Source organism: Balaenoptera borealis (assembly GCF_965194805.1).
Source record: "Balaenoptera borealis genome assembly, chromosome: 12".
NCBI classification, from domain to species: Eukaryota; Metazoa; Chordata; class Mammalia; order Artiodactyla; family Balaenopteridae; genus Balaenoptera; species Balaenoptera borealis.
In genome coordinates this window covers 61,326,815-61,353,193 of record NC_138869.1, presented here as the reverse complement: position 1 = coordinate 61,353,193, position 26,379 = coordinate 61,326,815, and the positions used below count along the sequence as shown (strand labels likewise).

The 26,379-nt window shown below is 38.8% G+C and overlaps 1 protein-coding gene across 9 annotated transcripts in view; it reads right to left on the bottom strand.

Moving 5' to 3' along the window:
- Positions 1-26,379, bottom strand: part of NEK10 (NIMA related kinase 10) — a 325,496-nt gene that overhangs the window by 277,324 nt on the left and 21,793 nt on the right. For 8 of the 9 annotated variants that reach the window (XR_014232504.1, XR_014232505.1, XM_082346463.1 and 5 more), the window contains 4 exons: positions 23,347-23,470; positions 22,867-22,927; positions 9,205-9,332; positions 6,607-6,705 (listed from right to left, as the gene is read on the bottom strand). Coding sequence is in view for 7 of the 9 variants with exons in the window: in XM_082346463.1 (XP_082202589.1) it covers positions 6,607-6,705; positions 9,205-9,332; positions 22,867-22,927; positions 23,347-23,420 (362 nt within the window). In the remaining 2 variants the exon portion in view is untranslated. The remainder of the gene's footprint in view (positions 1-6,606; positions 6,706-9,204; positions 9,333-22,866; positions 22,928-23,346; positions 23,471-26,379) is intronic. The other variant, XM_082346469.1, reaches the window with a different exon arrangement.

Below are 26,379 nucleotides of genomic sequence, written 5' to 3'. Positions count from 1 at the left end.
AAGACCCCAAATAGCCAAAGCAATATTGAAGGAAAAAAACGGAGCTGGAGGAATCAGACTCCCTGACTTTAGACTATACTACAAAGCTACAGTAGTCAAGACAGTATGGTACTGGCACAAAAACAGAAATATAGATCAATGGAACAGGGTAGACAGCCCAGAGATAAACCCATGCACATATGGTCACCTTATCTTTGATAAAGGAGGCAAGAGTATACAATGGAGAAAAGACAGCCTCTTCAATAAGTGGTGCTGGGAAAACTGGACAGCTACATGTAAAAGAATGAAATTAGAACACTCCCTAACACCATACACGAAAATAAACTCAAAATGGATTAAAGACCTAAATGTAAGACCAGACACTATAGAACTCTTAGAGGAAATCATAGGAAGAACACACTTTGACATAAATCACAGCAAGATCTTTTTTGACCCACCTCCTAGAGTCATGGAAATAAAAACAAAAATAAACAAATGGGACCTAATGAAACTTAAAAGCTTTTGCACAGCAAAGGAAACTATAATCAAGATTAAAAGACAACCCTCAGAATGGGAGAAAATATTTGCAAATGAATCAATGGACAAAGGATTAATCTCTAAAATATATAAACAGCTCATGCAATATTAAAAAAACAAACAACCCAATCAAAAAATGGGCAGAAGACCTAAAGAGACATTTCTCCAAAGAAGACATACAGATGGCCAAGAGGCATATGAAAAGCTGCTCAACATCACTAATTATTAGAGAAATGCAAATCAAAAGTACAATGAGGTATCACCTCACACCGGTTAGAATGGGCATCATCAGAAAATCTACAAACAACAAATGCTGGAGAGGGTGTGGAGAAAAGGGAACCCTCTTGCACTGTTGGTGGGAATATAAAGTGATACAGCCACTATGGAGCACAGTATGGAGGTTCCTTAAAAAACTAAAAATAGAACTACCATATGACCCAGCAATCCCACTACTGGGCATATACCCTGAGAAAACCATAATTCAAAACGACACATGCACCCCAATGTTCATGGCAGCACTATTTACAATAGCCAGGTCATGGAAGCAACCTAAATGCCCATTGACAGACAAATGGATAAAGAAGATGTGGTACATATATCCAATGGAATATTACTCAGCCATAAAAAGGAACGAAATTGGGTCATTTGTAGGGACATGGATGGACCTAGAGACTGTCATACAGAGTGAAGTAAGTCAGAAAGAGAAAAACAAATATCATGTATTAATGCATATATGTGGAATCTAGAAAAATGGTACAGATGAACCAGTTTGCAAGGCAGAAATAGAGACAACAGGTGTAGAGAACAAACGTATGGACACCAAGGGGGGAAAGCGAGGGGGGGTGGTGGTGGTGGCAGGATGAATTGGGAGATTGGGATTCACATATATACACTAATATGTATAATGTAGGTAACTAATAAGAACCTGCTGTATAAAAATAAAATAAATTTTTTAAAAAAGCACATACAGTTTTGTATGTGCATAATAATCTCTCACATATGTGAAGTAAAAAAGCATATACTTTTTTAAAATTACAAGGAAATGTAGCCAGAGTTAATGTAGCCATTTCTAAGAGTGGTACAAAGGGTAAATTTTCATTTTTTATAATTTTCTGTGTTTTTCAAACTTTTTGCAGTGATAAAAAGAATTTAATGCAAAGAAATTCGACTTTATGAAGACTCTCAGCCTCCACACTCCCCAATAAAACCAATGTCAATGGCTTGAGTTGGGGAAAAAGACCCAAGCCTTGTTCTCCAACAGCTCAGCTCAGCTCAGGGTGTGGTGGGAGGGACACGGGCCCAGGGCCACTTGAGGGGCCAGAACAGCCAGGAAGGCAAAGAGGTGGGGATGGCAGGCTTCAGGCAAGGATGAGCAGGGGCCAAGGCTCAGAGGCAAGAGAGAGAATAACTTTCCAAGAAACAACAAAGGGTGCAGTCTGACCTTGGTGAGCCCAAAGGATGCACCGGGCAAGGGAGAGATGAGGCCAAGAAGGAAAAAGACCTTAAGGAAAACTGTGAAGCAGTCAAGGAATTTTACCCTGACCATCAGATTTTTTGAAGTACCTAAAGACACAAACCTAAGATGTTGGGGACCTTAATGAACGTTTATCTCTATCTAATTTGTGGGGCTGAGTTGAATATCTCTCTAGGAAGTTCTGAACTATCTGACAGACTTTACCAAAGGGACCAGGCTTCTCTTTTTCTAGGCGAGGAGGAAGTCTTCAAAGGCCCCTACTGGTCTCTCTACTACCTGATGAGATAAAATCACAGAAAAAGCATCTCTCCATCAACTTTGTACAATTTTAAGAACTTAATCGAGACACTGAAGAGATTGCTGCTGTTTCTGACCTTGTCCTCTCCCCTCATCCCCTGTGATGGGGTCAAGAGAGCCAAGGCTGAAGATCAGGTAAAGCTCCAAAGAAGACTCACTTGCATCATGACCTCGGTCCTCGTGTGGACACGGACAACCACGGTATGACTAGCAAACAAATAACTATGTAGGCCTTCTTGGTTAGAGGTTTCTGTGACATTCCCAGAACACTTAATGGCATTTTTTAACAGGATTGTGATGATTTGGACTAGATATTTTCCCCTAGCTCAAGCAGTTCTTGAGCTCCCGTAGAGAATGTAAATAGCTTCCCAATCTAGACTTCCTATAGACCCATTTCCAAAATATTTCAAATTTGCAGCAGATATTTCAGGAAATGTGATGTAAAATAATAAGGATGCCAACTTGTTCTTATCAGAAATGTGACTGCACTTTTGGACAAAAAAATAAAGTCATGTTTAATTAGACGAGGTGGTTCTCTTTTAACGGAACTTAGAGAACCTGGAACATACCTCTACAAAAGTTACAGGTGGGAGAAGAGGAGATATCCTGGCAATTCTGGGATAATAGTACCCAAAAGAGAACCCACTTTATTTATTTATTCTTTTTTGGGGGCTGTGACATGTGGCTAACGGGATCTCAGTTCCCCAATCAGGGCTTGAACCCGGGCCATGGCAGTGAAAGCCTAAAATCCTAACCACTAGTCCACCAGGGAACTCCTGAGACCCCACTTTAAAATAACTCCAAATTTCATATTAAATAGCAGGGGACAAGATGTAATTAAAATATTATTTTAAAAAATAACTATGAAACTTAGATATATTTTATCTTACATTTAACAAAATTTAACTTATAATGCAACTCTGCCCTAATGACTAGAACAAAGCAAGAATGGGTTCTGCTGATACTTTTTGGCATATGTTTTCTGACAAAGTCATATAACATGATCCAATTTCCTCAAATTTACTTTTCACTTTTGCAGCATAAAAGAGGTTCATTTCTGCAAATATATTAGAAAGATCCATCAAGTTTTCCTAATGCCCTCTCCTATTCTTTGCTATTCAAAACATGCTTTTCTGAAGTTCCATCCTGTCACCTTCCTTGTAACTTCTACAATTGTCAAGCCGTCTGATTCTGGCAGGGCCTCATCTGTCAGATTCCACCAGTTCAGCACCATCACTTTCAGTAACTTCATGAAATTCTACATCTTTAGTCAGATTCCCTAGTTCATTTCACAAATCAGATTATGTTTTATTTGTATTATATTACAGAATCTTCACATCAGCTGGCAATCAGCAGGGAATGGACCGACAGGGGCCTCGGAGGAACGGTTACACAAAAGAGATACTGGAATAGAGGCCGATTGTATACGTAGTCAGTTAACTGGGAAATGTGTCAGCTTTGTAACAATTTTTACTTCCCTACACAACCTCATAACCCTTTGTGCTTTCCTGCACAGGCAAATGAGATGAAAAAGAGGTGGGTGTATTTTCTAATGGCAGACTCTACTGTGGACAAATGATCTTAGGGCAGAAAGAAAAGTTAGAAGATGAAAATTCATTTCCATACCCTGCCACACATCAAGATTCATTGCCATGTGTAACCCAGAGTAACCTCAGGTTCAGCGCTTGCCCTTTGAGATCTACCGTGAGATCTTGCCTTATCTGACTCTGGGTTAACAAATTCTTGTCTCATTTCAGATGCTGCTTGGCAATTTTATTTCTGAGAACAAAGGCTCAATCACAGGTCAACCTTAGGGAAAAAACCCAGAAAAGGGGGTATCCAGAAGTGTGGTTTAGGGGAGACTGCAGGTGGGGAAAGTGAAATAGAAGAGGGACAACAAGAAGAATGTCAATTGGGCATAAGTAAATGAGACTAAATTCCCAATCAGCCATATTCTCAGAGTAAACTTGAACAGCATAACATCCAGAATATGCCCAACCTTATCTATAACCAGAATTGGAACAAAGACCACACCCCCACTCCCGCAATCTCATCCATCCCTTGGTTGTATTAATAGTTTATATTTATCACATTTTCTTTGTATTGAGATGCTGGGTAACTGGCTGATCAGAGTGAGTCCCTAGGAAGAAAGGGACCACATGTCCTACTCATCTTTGTATTTTTACCCTCCCTTCCTTCTCCACCATGTGCTCCCTCTCTTCCTTGCACATAGTGATGATCAATAATTTGTTAACTGAATTGAATCCAAGCCTTCCAGGCAACATCAAATCTGATGCTCACAAAGAAAGGGGATAGGAAGCCATACCAGGAAAGGCCCTGAGATATAATTCTTCTATTAGTCTAAAGCTAGAGGGTAAAGAAACAAAAAAAGGTAGTTCTGACCAAACAAACGAGGTTATCTGGGGTGAGAAACAATGGAAGACCTTTATACTTAATCCATCTTTTACCCAACCCTGCTTTTAGAATAGAACTGAACAAAACAACCTCTCAGCAGTGAAAGGATGACATAAAAGGATGCTCTTGATGTTCAACATTGCTAAATTCCTTCTCCTACTATGAAAGCAAAGACATTTATAATCATCGCTTCCTGGTTTAAAGATTTCCAGGGACCGATCATGTTGCAAGCCAGTAACTCCATCCAATCTAAGATGCCTCATTAATCACTAAGAATCTGAAAAGGTCCTGACAAGAGATCTCTTGACTTCAGAATTGTTAAGATCTCTTTCAACGGCTGGATGCCAACCCCTACCCAGCTGTTTTCCCTAACAATTCCTGCACCCAGTGCCTTCAGTGCAGAGACACAGTAAGGTCTCTACATCCTTAATATAGGAAATCTTCTGCCTTCACCCAAAGTACCAACCTGACAAATGGCCTACTGGACATTCCCTGAGGAGTCTATGATAGCTGTCTTCAAAACAAATTAAAGAACTTCATTTTCCAATACCATTTCAGGCATAATTACTCTGCTACTAACCATTGCTCTACTCTCGTCAAGCTCAAGAAGAAACAGTCTAGGACAACCTCAGGTCCTTTGCAATGGTCATTAATCTTTTAACAATCTTTGAGTATATTGTCAAGAGCTGAGCTGTGACCAAATTATATAACCTTGGTAAAGATTCTAGGCTTCTTGTATCATCTGAGCAAGTCTAATAATCTTCTGCTTAAACCAAGTAAAAAGGCATGACAGATGCAGTCCCAACCTTGGATTGTTTTAAACTAAACCAATGTACTTGGCAGTCACTGTCCAGTACATAAATACGCAATACCAAATAACCCATCCGAAAGATCAAATCATTAGACCACCACTTAGACTGTATTGAGGGATGCTTTTCTACTTACAGTCACCTACAGCACTGGACCAAGTCAAGAGTTTTATTTCAGTCAGGCATTAAATTATTAAGATTCTTCCTATTTTCCAGAATAAGGGTAATTTTTCCCATCTCACTGGGACAGAATTCAGATATCTCAATCAAGTCCCAAAGTGATGGAGAAGATTCAAGGTTCTTCATGGGCTTTTCAGCCAGTGATTGTGGGGAGAGAGTCTGGGCCTCCTGGCAAGAGTATAAGGCCATGTACGACCATGAAGGATGTTGGGAGCCTCCTTCTCCCAACAAAGTCTGCTCCCAAAGTCTGGCAGCAGCATAGCTCTCACTGCAAGCAACCCAGAACAGAGAGAAAATTCATTCCTGACTGCAATCCAGCACCAGTCAATGGCTCACTGAAAACCCCTGGAATTTTCGAGAGAGAATCTCGAGGACCTGCTAGCGAGCCCTTCCCTACAGCACCACACTGCACCTGTGTTAAGACAAAGGAGAGCAAAGGAAAGAACATTTGATCTGGTCCTGAGAAGAGATGTCGTCCCCAGGCTGTGACTGGATGTCTCACCCCCATCCTTTCCCCAAGGTCCAGGCTGAGGCGGCCCAGTTAATCAGCACTTGTTATGGACTGCAAACCTATACCATGAGGATGCTGGCCACGGTGCTACCAGATGTCTCTGCAATAAATGCCTTCTGAGAATCCAAACTCAAGACAAGGAAAACAGTGTGATTTGGGTGTTTTCTCATTTTGCCTGTCTATCATAAAATTCAGCTAAATTCAGGCCTAACCAGAGGGATTTAAATGAGGTCATCTTCAATGCCTGTTCATTCACCTCCTTTGAAATGGTCTTTGCTCTGTTTTGTCCTTTGAGCATGCTATGTTCAGTCTTGTAAACTGCTTCAAACCATATGCTAGAAATAAGATATATAAAATATGCCATTCTTGGGTAAATGTCTTTTTCTTTCCTGGGACAATCTTACCTGCATATGAGTCTATTTTTCACCAAGGCTGTAAAAATCTCCTGAAATAGTTTATGCTGGGGATGTGTGCTGAAATTTCTCTCATTCTTGTAGTTTATACTGAGATGAAACAAACAGAAAAGCATTTTATAGTAAAAATTATTTAGGCTGCCTCAAAATTAACAATGAAGAGAAAGATCACCTGTATGCATGAAGATATTGAAGGATTTTTGGGATTCAATGTATCACCAAAGCAAGTATCAGTTGTTAAAATAGGAAGTAGAAATTCAATTATAAAGTTAATAATAAAGATTATAGCATATATATTTCATTTTACCACATTAACTAAATTATTCCCTATAAACATTTAACAGCTAAAACTGGTGGGAGGGAAGAAAAGGGCATATGGAGAGAAAGAATGATTGGGCACATGATCTAGACAGCCATGAAACAGGTAAACAAGGATCCCTCCCTTTACTTTACTACCCACAATGGCTCGTGGCTGCTCTAGTTGTTAACACCACTGGACGCCATGCATATTTCCTCTTGGTCAACACCACTTCAACTGTGGTTGTGGATTGTGGGGGTGGGTGTGTGTACAACAAAGTTGTGAGATATTCTAGCTTCAGTTTTTTCTTTCCTGATATTACAGCCATCAGAGAGGTTAAAAATATCCCAAAGCATTCCGCTTTAAAACTGGGAAAGGATAAGAGGTAATGCACAAAAGGGTCATATCACTATGGAATATACAATACAATATTGTTGTGCCCATTAAAATAGACCAATTTTAAGATCTAGGAGAAATACGCTGGAATTACATGGATGCACCACCTCAGAGGCAGGTTTTGTATCCTTATTATTGCCATTTGTTCTGTTCTGCCTTCACAGTCTTTCAGGTGTCATGGGACTGACTGTGTGTCCCTAAGCTAGCCAGGGCTGTCATTTCTTAGTACATGGACATGGGCAGACTGAATATGTAACAATTTTTAAAGAATTTTGTGTTCCTCACTAAACACGTATTTTAAAAATATTAACTCGTGTAACATCATGTGATGTTTGTGGACTATTAAAGTCATTGTCATAAAATAACAGGGAAACAAAACCTAGGCCAAATAAATAATCATTCTAAATATTTATATATATATTTTTTTAATTTTTTAACATCTTTATTGGATTATAATTGCTTTACAATGGTGTGTTAGTTTCTGCTTTGTATCAAAGCGAATCACTTATACATATACATATGTCCCCATATCTCTTCCCTCTTGCGTCTCCCTCCCTCCCACCCTCCCTATCCCACCCCTCTAGGTGGTCACAAAGCACTGAGCTGATCTCCCTGTGCTATGCGGCTGCTTCCCACTAGCTATCTATTTTACATTTGGTAGTGTATATATGTCCATGCCACTCTCTCACTTTGTCCCAACTTACCCTTCCCCCTCCCCATATCCTCAAGTCCATTCTCTAGTAGGTCTGCGTCTTTATTCCCATCTTGCCTCTAGGTCTCATGAACATTTTTTTTTTTAGATTCCATATATACGTGTTAGCATACAGTATTTGTTTTTCTCTTTCTGACTTACTTCACTCTGTATGACAGACTCTAGGTCCATCCACCTCACTAAAAATAACTCAATTTCGTTTCTTTTTATGGCTGAGTAATATTCCATTGTATATATGTGCCACATCTTCTTTATCCATTCATCTGTTGATGGACACTTAGGTTGCTTCCATGTCCTGGCTATTGTAAATAGAGCTGCAATGAACATTTTGGTACATGACTCTTTTTGAATTATGGTTTTCTCAGGGTATATGCCCAGTAGTGGGATTGCTGGGTCGTATGGTAGTTCCATTTTTAGTTTTTTAAGGAACCTCCATACTGTTCTCCATAGTGGCTGTATCAATTTACATTCCCACCAACAGTGCAAGATGGTTCCCTTTTCTCCACACCCTCTCTACCATTTATTGTTTGTAGATTTTCTGATGATGGCCATAGAATATATATATTGATATTTCATGTCATTCATTATTTACATGACACTTGGTGCCAAATGACCTTAACAAACTGTAAAATGGAGAGAACCAGCTCCTGGAAGGAGGGTGGCCCACGACAGTGTGCAGCTTCTAAGAGGTCTCCATGGCAACAGGAGAGCAAAACAGGGGCTGACACTTTCAATGTGAAAGGGGAGGGTGATGCTTCAACTTAAAGCCTCATGGCCTTGACAACCACAGCCTTCAGCCATCACATCTGCTCACAGCAGGTGCTTCTTTATGCTTCCTCACAGCTGGCAAGATATGCACCGGCCAAAAGCTAAAGACAAAGCTTGTTATCAGCCTCGCCAGGTCAACAGCCTGAGCCACTTCCTCATGGAGCAAACGTTAAATGTATGTCAAGAGGGTATCCTGAAACTCCCACGTCACTTTCACCTGCAGCCATTCAGCCTGCTATTCACACAGTACTTATGGGAACAGGTTAAGCACTAACTAAAATTATTAAACTAAGAATCCCCACGGTAAATTTTAAAATGGGTTTTAAATTTTAGCTCCTGTGACAAACTTAAATAAATCTTTGGGCTAATTAGCGGCCCAGGCTGCTGAAGGTAAGGGACATACTGGATTTCTTACCTAAAATTTTCAAGTTCAATGGCTTCTGTGGACTCGTGCCACTGACCTCGAGCTCTGTGTCCACCCGCCCTGGCAGGCTCAGATTTCGTCATGCTGCTTCTGGCACTATCGAAGTTAATGGCTGGAAGCTACAGAAATAAAGGCACAGAGGACTTGAGGATGACAATTCAGCACAGGATAAAGACAGTCACAAAAGCAGAGGGGACGGTAAAGGGAATGAGTGTTTCCCCAAGCCAACAATTAACAAGTTAGCTATGTCAAATGTGGGGGTTTTCCAAGATTTAGACATCCTTGACTTAAACATTTACTCTCTCTATCTTATGCTGCTTTTTCTTCATAGCTTGTAACACCACCTGATATCTTACAGTTATTTATGTATTTTCAGTCTCCCTTGGTTATACTGTCAGCTCGACACAAGCAGGAGCTTGCCTATTGCTGTTCAATGTTGTATCCCTAGTACCTTACACAGTCCTGGGGATCCAGACCTGGGGGAGGCCTGGGCATTAGGCACTTTTGCAGCTTCTTGGGCGATTCCAACGTGCAAACAGAACAGAGAGCTGACAGATACAGCTAGAAACTCTCTGGCCTAGAGTGGAGCCCCAAACTGAGAATGAGTCATCTCCACTCATTCTTCAACTTTACCAGTCACGTACACTGCTTGCCAACTGTTAGAGTTATAAAGGTAAAGAGATTCTATCACTTTTAATCAGTCTGAATATCCTAATTCCTCAATCATGTTTATAAAAGTCATGAAAATATATTTTAGAATTAACCATAAGAAAAGGAAAAATTTACTTACATTAACTAAAACAATTTGAGTATGCCCCCATTTACAATATTAACTGGTAAATATTTATATAGTAAATTGTGATGTTATCAGTATTCAAGTAGTCTCACTTACCAACATTTACCTATAATTGGGATAACCCTGAGAATTGTTTCTTGTACCACAGTAAAGCTGAACAAAGTGCAAACAAATACCCTATTCTTTCCAAAGTACAAATGAGGAATGTTCTATAACTAGCTAAGTTGTTACAGATGAGGTACGGAAAGCATAGTATAACAAAATAAACTTTTATTTTCAGTAAATCATTCTGTCCTATATATTATAATTATCAAATAATGCTACAATACGCTGTGCTTGTTGTCCTATTTCATCAAAGCATTTGATAGAAGTCTGCATAAAGACATGGTTTCCTCATCTAAAGAGAACATGCTGGACTTCCCACAAGGCAGGCAGCTGATAGATACATTCTAATAAGGACGTTCTTTAATAGGAAGCAAACCCTTCTTCATCATATGCCACCCATAGTTGAATTCTCAAAATATTAATAATAAATCTTATATCCTGTAAAACTACATTTCTGTCTCAGTTCAGTGGGCCAATCCACAGCCACCACAAGACAACAGGCCACAGGCACTTGAGGCACAATGCTCAGGGGTTAAGAGAATGAACTCTAGGCCAGATGCCCTGGGTTGAAATCTACTCTTAGACAGCTGCATGATCTTGAAAGCTACTTAATCTCTCTGTACATCAGTTTCCACATCATTACAATGAAAATCATAATTCTATGTAGTTCAGAGTTGAAAACTAAATGACTTAGAATTTATAAAGCACTTGCTATGTGCCAGGCATAGTTCTCAGTGCTTTATACTCTTTTAATTCCCAAAATTATTCTCATTGCACAGATGAATTTGCTAAATAAATGAGATTTGACCTTCCAAATTAGATGATTAGATGTGATAACCCAAATGATGCTAGGCATGAAGTCATAGCAATGAGCAGATTGTCCTGTGTTACTCAGGATGTGGAATGATGCAGCAAACAAGAAATAGGTTTTCCAGGCCCAAGGGCTCTCAAACCCCCTTGCCGTCACCACAACTGCCAGAATAGTGACTGCCAGGTGAGCAGCCCCTTACAGACTTCTGTCATGTTAAGCCAATAGTTCTGTTAAGATATACTACATCCGATGGGTTATTTTGGGCAACTCAAAATCTGAATTTTCAGCATCATAAATGTAGCATAACACAAATTCATATATATAATTTAAGTGTGTCCCTTCCTACAAGTGACAGACTTATAGACTCTCAGATTTTAAAACTTCCTCGAAAGGCATAGGATTCAGCCACCAATCATCATCACCATCATTACCATCATAATCATCATAAAGATCATCATCATCATCATCATCATGATCACCATCATGATCATCATCATCACCATCAACACAGATAACACTTGTGTGGTAGTTACCACATGCCAGGCACTGCTCTAAGTGTTTTGCAGGTTTAAATCTATTTAATCCTCATAATGACCGTATGAGGTAAATACCATTTTATGATGAGAGGACTAAGGCACAGAGGGCTAAGTGACTTAGGGCCCATAGTTCACAAGGGGCACAGCTGGGATTCAAATCCAGGCAATCGCCCTTCCTCTCCAACACTCTCAATCCTCCAACATCTCTGGTGTATCACCAATGATGAGAAACACTATCTTGAGTCAGCCCATTTGCTTTTCAGAGTCCTACTCTTGCCCAAGGTTTCCTTCAGGCTGAGATGAAAATCTGTCCCCCTGTGTTCTTTCCCTGTCTTTCAGCCCAGCATCATCTCCTTTTACAACGTTAGATTTGACTATAAGTCCACATAAAATAAACAAACAAAAAATTGGGGTGAATAAAAACAACTCCCTAAGTTGTAGGTGCATTAAACTGGTCACCCATCCCAGAAAGCATGCAGTGTAAGCATGCATCCACTCCTGCCCAGGAGCATGCTGTGGCCACAGTTGCTTACCACTTTTCAGGGCTCAGCACACACAGCTCCTGGAGATCACCTGCCCCAGCCTCCCTGGTGGAGCCAGTCACTCCCTACCCAGTGGCATTACTGTGCCAATCTCTCTTACAGCACTTATCACAATCTCATACTACGTCTGCACGACACATCAGCCTTTTCCCCTGAATTTGGCCACCCTGAGGGCAGCATCACATCTGTCTGTCTTTGTGTTCTTAGCACCTCTCACAGATCCAGTGGGAATGGGATACCTACTTTACCTACTGTGGAATGGGAAGCTCACCTCATCCCCAGTCTCTTTGCTAAACTGATTCATCTCCAGACACGTTCATTTGCTCAGCGCATGTGTTGCAGACACATCACTTGCCAGATGTGTGAGACACTGGGTATATAGTGAGCAGGATAGCCACAGCCTCTTCCTTCTCAAAAAATTTACAGTCCAATGGGGGGGTCGGGGGTCAACTAGCACTAGAACACACAGCAAAATGAGTGAACAAGGGTTTGTTGTGGTAGAAAGTAAAAGAGAGATAGGGTGGGTCACGGACCAGGATGCCCGGAATATTCCAGAGTATTCCAGGCAGATTTTTACACAGGCTGGAAGGCAGAGAAAAACTACATGTGCTCTAGAAAGTGGCAGGTCCCTGAGCAGCTTGAGTAGCATGAGTGGAAAGGAAAGAGACTAGAGATTCAAGGGAAGGACCTTCCTAAAAATTTGATCATGTCACTTCTGCCTAGAAATTTCAACCTTCTCTGTTGCTTATGTGATAGATACAAAATTTGTAGATAGGCCTTCAGACATTGCACAGTTTCTTACATCTTTATTTATCACTACTTTCAACAGAAATGTCTAGTCACCATTTTGCTTCAGTGCGTGTTATTTTCTTTCCTTCAGATATCTGATTATTTTACTCGCTTCACCCAGACTGCCTTTCCCAGCAATTCCACCAGAGGACAGCCAGCCCATTTTCCAAGAACCATGTCCTTTCCTGTGACTTGAGCTAAAAGTGGACTCCTCATCCTCCTCAGAATCCACCCAGCCACTGCCCGTGCCTCTCCTACAGGATTCAAGTGTCCACTGGCCGTGGAAACCATAACTGCCGTTCCTAGTCCTGGTGTCTCAGAGCACAACAACAGTGCCTTAGACTTTTTCTTTCCACAGCATCTATCAAGACCTCTTTTATTTCAAGGCAATTAATGGGCCTGTAATGAATTATTTTTCTATCTTTCTTTCATCTTTTTTTTCCTAATTGCAAACCAATTTCTCAGCTCCCTATGGTTTAAATGTAGGAAAAAAATTTAATTCCAGCTCAAGGCAAATTATTTCAAGACCTGTGAAAATCTCTGGTGAAACCTCCAACCAACTGTATGATTTTACTTTGCTTCAACAACCCTGGGGCAATTCTTTTTCTTGAAGTATTTGGTTTTACTGGATTATGATTATTCTTATCCTGCTTACGATGAAGGGGCTCCTCTGCCTCAGTGTGTCTCTGTCCCCACTTCTGTGACAACAGAACTGTCCTCAGAACAGCAGTCTCTAAGGTGGTGAAGCAAGGTATGCAGAGACTCACAGAGCAAACAGGATGAGAGCGAAAGTAGAACACGGAAACAGACGCAACAATGAGGAAGGGCTTGGCTCATTAGAGATTCAGATGAAGGACATCCAGTTCTTGTAATTCTCTGCCCAAACCCACAAAGTACACTTCCCTCTGCAACTGCTTAATTGGCCATCTTGGTTCATTTGTAAGTGACAGGTCAGGTCTTGTTAGAACAGAAATTCAGGTGAGTGGGCCTTAATCCTCAGGCTTCCCTTTTCAAACTGACTGCTAAAAATCTTAGAGCCTAATGTGTGGCCAACTTGCATATTTTGATGGTCATTTCCTCTGGACTCTGAGTCTACTTTGTTCCCAAACCTTGTTTTTCTTTTATGATAATCTCAGTACTTTACATATCTTCATAAGCCACCTTACACTCTTTCTGGAGCAATCAAGATATAAACAAATTCTTGATTTATCCTCTCCAATATCTTTCTTCTCCTATAAATGTCTCCGCATTATTTTACAGAAAGGAGAATAGGGTGTTTAGAATAACATTTATTATTTCAAAATCACAAATGCATGAAAGTTTTATAAACAGAATTAAGAATGAATTTTGTCACCCTCAGGACATTTATATAAAAGAGCAGTTATTTTCATTTTTTTCTTAGAACTATGCACTTTCTGAATAATTCAAGCATTACAAACATGCATTTTTAAATGTGTGAAATATTTTACAAAAAGATATGCCATGTGAACTTGTCAGACAACAGATTGCAAATTCTAAAATTGGTTAAAGGGGGGAAAACTCTTAAATTTACTTTAAGCCTGCCAGGTGTTAGCAAGGGAGTGGTGTTGAGAGAAGGCACAACAGATCCAGCGAGCGTGGACTTCAAAGCTGGACAAGCAGAGCCCAAACCCACCACTGGCGTCTCTTTTACACTAGCCAGGTGGTTATACGTACCCATGAGGTCATCTAATTTTTAAGTTACAATTCAATTTGGTGAAAACTGACCAAGAGCTCACCGAATAGAGGATACGGTGAACCGGAACCAAAAGTCAAAGTAGGAAACGTATAATCTCTCAGGAAATTAGAAATGTAGACAAGTCTTTCCAAAGCACAGAAAAAAATAATGCTACAATGTTGAAAGAAGGTACTTTGGGAAGAAAGGGATCACTTCTGGAATGGAAGATAAAGGAAAGCTTTTTTATGGAGGTGCTATCATTAGATCTTGGTCCTGGAAATAGGTAAGGTTTTATAGAAAAGAAACTTGGGAGAAGGACAAATTTGAGAAAAAGCAAAAAGTAGAAATATTTGACATTCTGGTTACATCTTAGGATGTACAGTGAGAAAGAATGGAAACTATTGATACAACCAAATCTGAATGCTGAGTCACTGTGCTTCCTTTACTAAGAAAGAGTGAACTTGATGTGTGGCACCCACTCATGACTATCAGTGAGCAGTGGGCCAGGAAGACTGTTTTAGCAGTGTGGAGACGGACAAAGAGTAAGTGATGCTGAAATAGACAGGTGAGAAGAAAAGAGTTCCTGGGGCGAGGGTGGGGTTATAGGCTTAAAAACAGAGAAGAAGGAAGAGGAGAAAAATATTTTAAGGCCATGTTTTCTTCAAATCAATGCTTATCCAGCTATTTTTTTAATTTAACTTCCCAAGTCATTTAAAAGATATGTCAGTGGTTAGAGGCACACATTGCAAAGATGGAGTATTTGGTTAGATCTGTACCTACCATTAGTTGGCTGTATGATCTCGAGAAAGCCATTAACTTCTCTGTGCCTCAACTGGAGGAGAAGTGATGGGGTCAACCTGTGCCCCTGGGAGGAGACACAGAAGAGGAGGATAATATCACGGGTTCAGAGATCCTCCCTGGGGAGTAAGGGGTTCGAACCACATACTGGGAACCCCAGACCTGGGGGCCGACACTGGAAAGATGAGTCCTTTTAGCTGATTTGAAAACCAGTGGGACCTACAGGAGGGCTGTAAGAAACCAAGACTCTGCCCATGAAGAGCATTCACATGCTTGCTTACTCATGGGAACAAGGCAGAGGAAGCAGATTGAAGCTGCCTGTGGCTCCGGCTGGTTTCCCGCGACCACCCCAGCGCACACCCCAGCCCATGCTGCATGCCTGCTCTGGCCCCTCTAGATCCAGCACAGTCCCCCACTAGAGTGAAGGCTGCCATAGTTGAGGAGGGTTCACACTTGGAGGGGGACAGAGCCAGCTTGGACCCAGCACAGCATCTAAACAGAGTGAGGGTGGCCTTTACTGGCTTTCATAGAGGCGGTGGGTCTAGCTTAGACCCAACCCTCAGGGCTTCTGCTCCAGCAACTCAGGCCCCACCCTGCCCCTGATAGAGCAGTGATGGCCACTAAGTACAGGAGAAGCCCTGGCTCACACCTGGCTCTGGCTCTATCCCCTCCGTCTCCAGCCCCACCTCCAACCATAGTGAGAGCTGCCAGCACACTCTGGGGGAAGACATGACCTCGGGCTCACATTGGATCCAGCTCTCCCACCAAAGCCACTGGGCACACACAGACTGCATAGGTATGCTCCCACTCAAGGACATGCCTTCAAGACCGGATTAGGTAACTGTTTCACATAATTTCACAGAGACAGGGAAAGTTAAGCAAAATAAGAAGACAGAGGAATTTGTTCCAAATGAAAGAAGAAAAAAAAAAACCTGAAAAAAATAACAACTAATGAAATAATTTTTACCAGGTAAAGAGTTCAAAGCATTATAATTTAATAATGCTTTTACCAGGTAAATAGTTCAAAGCACTATTAATGAGAATGCTAACTGAACGTGGGAAAAGAATAGATGAACACAGTGAGTATTTTAACAAAAAACTAGAAAATGTAAAACAGAACCAGTCAGAGCTGAAGACTACAATACCTGAAATGAAAAACACAATACAAGTAATAAACCGCAGACTAGACAATACACAAGAATGTATAAGTGATCTGGAAGATAGAATAATAGAAATCACCCAATCAGAAGAGCAAAAAGAAAAGCAAATTTAAAAAGTGACAATTGAATAAGGGACCTCTAGGACAAACATCAAGCATACTAACATCCGCATTATAGAGATCCCAGAAGGAGAAGAGTGAGAGAAAGGGGTCAAAAATGTATTTAATAAAATTATGGCTGAAAACTTCCCAAACCTTTAGAAAGAACAGATATTCAGGTATGAGAAGCACATAGGGTCCCAAACAAGATGAACCCAAAGAGACCCACACCAAGACATATCATAATTAAAATGGCAAAAGTTCAAGAGAAAGAGAGAATTCAAAAGGCAGCAAGAGAAAAATACAGTCACATACAAGGGAACCTCCATAAGGCTATCAGCTGATTTTTCTGCAGAAACTTTGCAGGCCAGGAGGGAGTGGCAGATATATTTAAAGAGCTGAAAGGAGAAAAACCTAAAAGCTAGGATACTCTACCCAGCAAGGTTATTATTCATGATTGAAGGAGAGATAAAGAGCTTTTCAGACAAGCAAAAATTAACAGAGTTCATCAGGACTAAAATGACCCTACAAGAAGTGTTAAAGGATCTTCTTTAAGTGGCAAAGAAAAGGCTACAACAAGAAGTAAGAATTTAGAGGAAAGAAAAAAATTCCACTAGTAAAGGCAAATATATAGTATAGGCTGTGGATCAACCACTTAAATAAGCTAGTAGAAAGATTTGAAAAAAAGTTGTATAATCAACTATAACTACAACAAACTGTTAAGGGATAAACATGAAGATGACATCAAAAAGACATAACATGGGGGAGGGGAGTAAAAAATGTAGATCTTTTAGATGTGTTTGAACTTAAATAATTATCAGTTTAAAACAAGTAGATATAGTTATAAGTCAACATATATATAAACCCCATGGTAACCACAAATCAAAAACCTACAATAGGTACACAAAAACAAGAGAGAAAGTAACACAAATATACTACTAAAGAAAATCATCAAACCGTAGGGAAAGAAACAAAAAGAAGAACAGAGAAGAACTACCAAAACAACCAGCAAACAATGAACAAAATGGCAATAAGTACACACCTATCAATAATCACTTTAAAAGTCAATGGACTAAGTGCCCCAATCAAAAGACATATGGTGGCTGACAGGATAAAAAAACAAGACCCATCTATATGCTGCTTAGTGAAGAAATGCACTTCAGAGCTACAGACACCAACAGACTGAAAGTGAAAGGATGGAAAAAATATTTCACGCAAATGGAAACGACAAGAAAGCTGGTGTAGCAACACTCATATCAGACAGAGAAGACTTTAAAACAAAGTCTATAACAAAAGACAAAGAAGAGCATTATGATAAAGGGATCAATACAAGAAATGGATAAAAATTCGTTAACACATATGCACCTATTATAGATGCACATAAATATATAAAGCAAATACTAACAGACATAAAAGGAGAAGTTACAATAATACAGTAACAGTAAGGGACTGTATTACTGTACAGTGAGGACTTTAACACCCTACTTACATCAATGGACAGATCATCCAGAGAGAAAATCAATAAGGAAACAGTGGTCTTAATCACACATTAGATCAGTTGGACTTAATAGATATATACATGACATTTCATCCAAAAACAGTAGAATATATGTTATTTTCAACTATACATGGGACATTCTCCAGGACAGATCACATGCTAAGCCACAAAACAAGTCTCAACGAATTTAAGAGGATAGAAATTATATCAAGCATTTTTTCTAACCACAATAGTTTGAAACTGGATATCAATTACAGGAAGAAAAATAGAAAAACAAACACTGGAGAGTAAACAACATGTTACCAAAAAAATCAGTGGGTCACTAAAGAAAAAAAAAAAATCAGACGAAATTAGAAAATACCTTGAGACAAATGAAAATAAAAACACAATTTTCCAAAATCTATATAGGATGCAGCAAAAGCAGTTTAAAGAAGGAAGTTTATAGTGATACAGGCCTATCTCAAGAAACGAAAAACTCAGATAAACTACCTAACCATTCATCTATAGGAATTAGAAAAAGAAGAAACAAGGTCTAAAGTCAGCAGAAGGAAGGAAATAATAAAGATCAGAGAGAAAATAAATAAAATAGTGACCAAAAAACAATAGAAAACATCAATGAATCCAATGCTGGTTTTTTTTTTTTGAAAAGATAAAATTGATAAGCCTTTAGCCAGACTCATCAAGAAAAAAAGAGAGAGGATTCAAATAAACAAAATAAGAAGTGAAGAGAAATAACAACCAATATCAAAGAGATACAAAAAATCTAAAGCGAATACTTCAAACAGTTATATGCAAACAAATTGGAAAACCTAGAAGAAATAGATATATTTCTAGAAATATACAATCTTCCAAGACCGAATGAGGAGGAAATTGACAACCTGAACATACAGATCACTAGCAGTGAAATTGAATTAGTAGTTTAAACAATTCTCTGCCAACAAAAGTCCAGGACCAAACAAGTTCACGAGGGAATTATACCAAACTTTCAAAGAAGAGCTAATGCCTATCCTTTTCAATCTACTACCAAAGATTGAAGAGGAGGGAGCACTCCCAAATTCATTCTACAAGGCCATCATTATTCTGATACCAAAACCAGACAGAGACACTACAAAAAAAGAAACTTACAGGCCAATATTTCTGATGAAAATAAATGCAAAAATTCTCAACAAAACATTAGCAAACCAAATTCAATAATACATAAAAGGGTCATACACCATGATCAACTGGGATTTATTCCAGGGTCACAAGGATATCTGCAAATCAACTAATGTGATACACCCCATTAACAAAAGGAAGGATAAAAATCACATGATCACCTCAATAGACAGAAAAAGCATCTGACAAAATTCAACATCCATTTATGATAAAAACTCTCATCAAAGTTGGTATAGGGAACATATCTCAACATAATAAAGATCATATATGACAAAGCCACACCTAACATCATATTCAATGGTGAAAAGCTGAAAGCTTTTCCTCTAAAGTCACAAACAAGACAAAGATGTCCACTCTCCTCACATGCATTTAACACAGTATTAGAAGTCCAAGCCACAGCAATCAAACAAGAAAAAGAAATAAAAGGCATCCCAATTGGAAAGGAAGAAGTAAAACTGTCAGTAGTTGCAGATAACATGATACTATATATATAAAACCCTATAGTCTCCAACCAAAAACTATTAGAACTAATAAATGAATTCAGTAAAGTTGCAAGATACAAGATTAATATACAAAAAAATGTTGCTTTTCCATATACTAATAATGAACAATCAGAAAGAGAAAGCAAGAAAACAATCCCATTTATAATTGCATCCAAAAGAATAAAATACATGGAAATAAACTTAACTGAGGAGATAAAAGACTTATACTCTAAAAACTATATGACATTGACATGGGGAGGGGGAAGGGTAAGCTGGGACAAAGTGAGAGAGTGGCATGGACATATATACACTACCAAACGTAAAATAGATAGCTGGTGGGAAGCAGCTGCATAGTACAGGGAGATCAGCTCAGTGCTTTGTGACCACCTGGAGGGGTGGGATGGGGAGGGTGGGAGGGGGGGAGATGCAGGAGGTGGGAGATGTGGGGACATATGTATGTGTATGGCTGATTCACTTTGTTATGGAGCAGAGACTGGCACACCATTGTAAAGCAATTATACTCTAATAAAGATGTTAAAAAAAAACACAACTATATGACACTGATGAAGGAAATTGAAGACAACACAAAGAAATGAAAAGATATCCTGTGTTTGTGGATTGTAAGAATTAATATCATTAAAATGCCCATACTACCCAAGCAACCTACAGAGTTAGTGGAATCCCTATCAAAACACCTATGATATTTTTCACAGAACTAGAACAAATAATCCTAAAATTTGTATGGAACCACAAAAGACCCTGGAGAGCCAAAGCAATCTTGAGAAAAAAGAACAAAGCTGGAGGGATCAAACTCCTTGACTTCAAACTGTACTACAAAGCTACAAGTGATCAAAACAGTATGGTATTGGCACCAAAAAAGACACATAGATCAAGAGCCCAGAAAAGAACCCACAAACTTACGGTCAATTAATCTATGACAAAGGAGGCAAGAATATACAATGGGGAAAAGACAGTCTCTTCAATAAGTGGTGCCGGGAAAACTGAACAGGTACATGTAAAAGAATGAAATTAGAACATTTTCTCACACTATATACAAAAACAAACTCAAAATGGATCAAAGACCCAAATGTAAGATTGGAAACCATAAAACTCCTAGAAGAAAACACTCCTTGACATAACCTGTAGCAATATTTTTTTGGTTCTGTCTCCTAAAGCAAAGGAAACAAAAGCAAAACTAAACAAATGGGATATAATTAAACTTAAAAGCTTTTGCATAGCAAAGAAACTGTCAACATAATGAAAAGACAACCTACTGAATGGGAGAAAATATTCACAAATGATGATGACCAGTAAGGGGTTAATATCTAAAATATATAAATAGCTAATACAACTCAATATCAAAAAAACAAACAATCTGATTAAAAAATGGGCAGAAGACCTGAATAGACATTTTTGCAAAGAAGACATACAGATGGCCAACAGGGACATGAAAAGATGCTCAATCTTGTTAATCATCAGGGAAATGCAAATCAAAACCACAATGAGATATCACCTCACACCCATCAGAATGGCTCTCATCACAAAGACAACAAATAACAAATGTTGGCAAGGATGTGGAGAAAAGGGAACGCTGCTGGTGGGAATGTAAACTGGTGCAGCCACTATGGAAAACAGTATGGCGGTTCCTCAAGAAACTAAAGATAGAACTACCATATGATCCAGTAATTCCACTCCTGGGTATATATCCAAGGAAAACAAAAACACTAATTTGAAAAGTTACATGCACCCTAATGTTCATAGCAGTATTATTTACAATAGCCATAATATGGAAGCAACCTAAGTGCCCATCAACAGATTTATGTAGATGATATACATATCACACATATATATCACACACACACACACACACACACACACACACACACACACACACACACACACACAATGGACTTCACTCAGCCATAAAAGAGAATGAAATATTGTCATTTGCAACAATATGGTTGGACCTAGAAATTATTAACCTTAGTGAAATAAATCAGAGAAAGACAAATCCTGTATGTTATCACTTATATGTGGAATCTAAAAAATAAACAAACGAATATGTATAATAAAACAGAAACAGACTCACAGAGAATAAACTATTGGTTACCAGAGGGGAAAGGGAAGTGAGGAGGGGTGATATAGGGGTAGGTGATTAAGAGGTACAAACTACTATGTATAAAATAAATAAGCTACAAGGATATATTGTACAGCACAGGGAACATAGACAATATTTTACAATAACTATAAATGGAGTATAATCTTAAAAAGATTGAATCATTATGTTGTACCACTGAAACTAATATAATATTGTAAATCAACTATACTTCAATAAAAAAAAATTTGTAAATGCTGTAGTTCTCTGGTAAGTTTAGTGGATATAACAAAAGCCAGTAGGGCTGTATTACCACATGAGCTCATAAACAAATTTACTTAATAAGTATACCACAGTTGACTTTGGAGTCTGGCTCCCGGGGTTCAAATCCCATCCCTGCCATTTACTAATTGACTGTGCTAAATAAGCTGTCTTCATTATTATTAGCATTTCTGTGTTATTCCCTAAACCTCCATGGATAGCCTCTAATCTCTTGACTCTCTAAAGTCTTACAGAAGCTAAACCAAAAAGAAACATTTAGAGATAAATTCAAGCAGCAGTACCATTCTTTCTCTGTCTATTAAAAAAATAAAAATGCTATTGTAGAAATAGCCAAAACTCACTCCTTCCTTTCCCCTGTTTTTGGTGAGATATAATTTGCAGCAAGCATCAAAAGTGGTGCTGTAGCAAGTGGGCAGCCTGAGAAGTGGGGAAGGGGAGACGAAGGGAAAGGTGATGAACAGTGTTTTGGAGAAATCAACTTCCCTAGAGCTCTGCAGAGTCAAACATTGGGCATTCAAAAGAAGAGAGCTCTGTTTCTATACTGAAATGCTTTTGCTGATTAGGACACATGGCACTGAACAGAGGATAAAGTGGGCCCCAGGCATGAGAGCAAAAGAATGAAAAAGCTGTGGATACGGAGTCTTGCATCCTGAACCTGAACCAGGTATGAAAGAAACAGCTAGAAGAAAGACAAAACATACGAAAGAACAAAGAAAAATAGACTTATCGTTCATATGATGTTAAATGGATCCCTTTGGAAACATGTGATTTCTCTGTCGTTAATGGACACACATTCTTTGAAAACACTACCTGTTGTTTGCTTGACTGAACGTTCAAAAGGCACAGAAGTCTTTTAAGATCTGAATAGTCCCTAGGAGAAAGAATAACACAAGGGGATATGGGGATATGTGTATACATATAGCTGACTCACTTTGTTATACAGCAGAAACTAACATGACATTGTAGAGCAATTATACTCCAATAAAGATGTTAAAAAAAAAAAAAAGAATAACACAATGTCAACCAACAGAAGACTCCAGGTGAACTAGTCATGTCATGTTACCCACTAGTAACATGGAGCACTGCCACTTGGAGGCCTGCTTTTATAGACTGAAACATATACATGCTAAACGTTTCTGTAGAACTCTAGAAATGCACAAACATTTCAGTAAACACTGTACCCCAGAGCAGCAGTTGTCAAGGATCTATTCTATTTCTCAAAAAGCCATTAAATCTGGTTGCTGGTCACTGCCTGAGTTAATAATTAGCAAAGACTCAGAAGGGAGTTACCTGGTGATGATTCCTTGTTGTTTTTTATTGGTTGATTTTTCTGTGGTCTTCACTTTTTTGTCTTGATCAGGCATGGTAAAACATCAATGCCCCAGAATTAACATCACATTCCTTTCAAAGTAAACTAGAAGGAAAAACTTTAGTTGGGTTATGTGCTCCAAAATATTCTCAATTAATGCAGGCAAAATTCACTTATAACATTTATTTAAATATGCACAAACTAACATTTACTTGTAATACAGTAATAAAAATGTTAATATGAATAACATTTACTATCTATCATTCAAAGGCCTTTAGATACATTTAGGGCATAGCTTATAATTATAGTAGTACCTTAGCCTATATTTTCTGAGTCACTCTTGATTTCAAATATTCTGACCCATTACCCCAACAAGTATTGTTCTGCTTGTCAGGAAAAGTGCCCCGATTTGGGGTTTCCAAAATATACATAAGCAAATACCTGAAGTCCAACTGACACTTTTATGCCATCTTACTTGTCTTTCTCGGCAAGTTTCCTTAACAGTAGAGTATGCTGCTACTTCAGGGAGTTCCTCTCTCATCATGGGTCATGCCCCTAAAAATCCCAGAGAAAGCCCCACCCACTTGCAAATAAGCATTATAGTGTCAAGGGTAACACACAAAATGTCCTTGGGTTTCCAGAATTCCTAAAGTTTTTGAGCTGAATCCCCATGTGGGTCAACTCTAGTCATAACCTCTTCTGCAAGAATTGGGTCAGTCTTGCACAGCCCCTGAACTCACTCAAACATCCTGCTAAAACTAAGACAATGGGCACAATCAAAATGGAGTTGTTTATGCTAATCCCTGGGTCACCAAACTTAACTTAATTACAGTTTCGTCTCTCCCAGAAATGGAAACTTAAACTAGCCAATCAGGAATCTCCTGATCAGCACTAGTTAGGTAAGTTGCCTGATAAAACCCTCTATCCTCTTTAGGAAAAGTAACCTTGCAATAACCAATCCATTTTTTGACTAACTCCTAATGAGGAATAACTTCCTCATTCCTGCCCTCTTCTGCCTATAAAAGTCTTTCATTTGTACAGTTCCTCAGAGCTCCTTTCTATCTATTAGATTGAATGCTGCCCGTCCATGACTCACTAAAGCCAATAAGATCTTTAAAATGTACTCAATTGAATTTTGTTTTTTAACAATCCAGACAGTGAGGCTGCCAGCCTGGGAACACAACCCAATAGGCATCTCACTATTCTGAATTAGGCTTTGTAGTCATTATGGTTGGTCACCCTTCCTAGGGTAACTTTTAATACTATTTCCCACTCCTACTCAAAAGGTTATTATGAGTTCACCAATGGAGAACAATTTATTTGCTTACCCTTTTTCCTTAATCAATTTCTGACTAAATTGTTTTAGCTTCCAGAATAGAAACAAAAAGAAAGTTGAAGATACTCATACTTTCAATTACATAGCAAATACAAAATTAAATGTACTATTGGTTTAATTCTCGATTGGATGTAAAATTTTCCAGTTGTGCTTCAATGCTACTGCTTGACTTCAGAGTGTTTTTCAGGCATGAAAAATCATGCATTATTGTCCTATAATTGCATGCCTCAATGTATCATGAAATTGATGGTCAAAATCCAAGTGTTTCAGAGGTATTTAGAGGCAAAAGGAATGTGCCAATGGGTGCTTTACTGCAACAGAATCTAGTGAAATTTAGTTTTGTGAAATGAACAAACACAGTTTATCTAATGATTTAAAAATCATTTTCCCAATATTGTTGTCACACTTGTGACAAATAGTTGAGCTGGAACTAAGAGCTGAAAACCAAGGCTCTCATCACAGATGCACACCAAGAAAAGCACAATATCAATATTTTAGGATTGTGCCCAGGACCTAGCACCATGGATTCATTCCTTCAACAAATATTTATTGAATGCTTACTATGTCCAATCTCAGACTGAAAACTACTAAAGATAAAAGAGGCTATCCCAGATATAGGGTTCTACTACAAGCAAAGAAAAACCCACTTAGGAACTTTAAACTATGTTTTGTGAGATATTCAGATAGAGAGATGATTTAGCATCTGTTTAAAAGAAAGAAAGAAAAAAGGAAGGAACAAAGGGAGGAGTAGGGAGGAAAAGAGGAAGAATGGATGATGTGTACATAATTTTTCAAAAGCAAGAGATCCAAGTGCTTTTCATATATAGAGATTAAAATGCCCCAAAAGTTCTAAAATAAATGGAAATCCAGTCAAAATAAATATAATCTAACTTTACTTTTCCCTGAAGGACAGAGGGAAAGTTCCACATAGACACAGTGGCCTGTCAGCTTAAAATTCTGCTCAAACCATAGCTCCAGACCATTTTAGAAACAGGGACATGAAAGTCACAGTGATTAGTACATGAAAATGTGTGGAAAAGCTCACAGGCTTCTGATGCTAGATGATATCTCCCACAATCAAACCCTGCTAAACACTCTGTCTTATTCCCTTGTTTAATCTCTGTAATTTTATTGACCCAGTGTGTGAACAGGAAATAATCCTCTAATAGTTTTATCAATTTAAGATTAGCTTCTACTCTCTGAGCTGGAATAGTGAAAATAGATAACTCTCTAGAAATGTTTCACTTAATTAAACAGTAAACAAATTCACCAGCAGAAATAGGCAATTGCCTTTAGGATAAAAAACAAAATCCTTTCCATTTGATGGCTGTTAAAATGGAAACTGTTCCAAAAAAAAACTTCAAGAACTTGGGAATACTATGAAATATTTAATTTAATCCCATCTTTAATTAACAAAAATGATAACACTATACCAAAGGCTATAATTCAAAACTGGTGGGCAGCAGGGAGGGCAGTTAACCTCTTAAGTCATTTCCTAGAAGCAAACAACTTTCTGAGGAGGTGTTCCTCAGAGGGCAAGTGAGGGCAAGAACCTCACTTGCAGGTAGAGTTTGCCTCAGAGCCAGTGTCCAAACCTGAGGGAAGGAGTGGTTGGTAAAGGGCCCTGAGGGAGGTCCTAGCCCCTCAGGTGTAAGGGAGCAGGACCCTATGGGGCCTT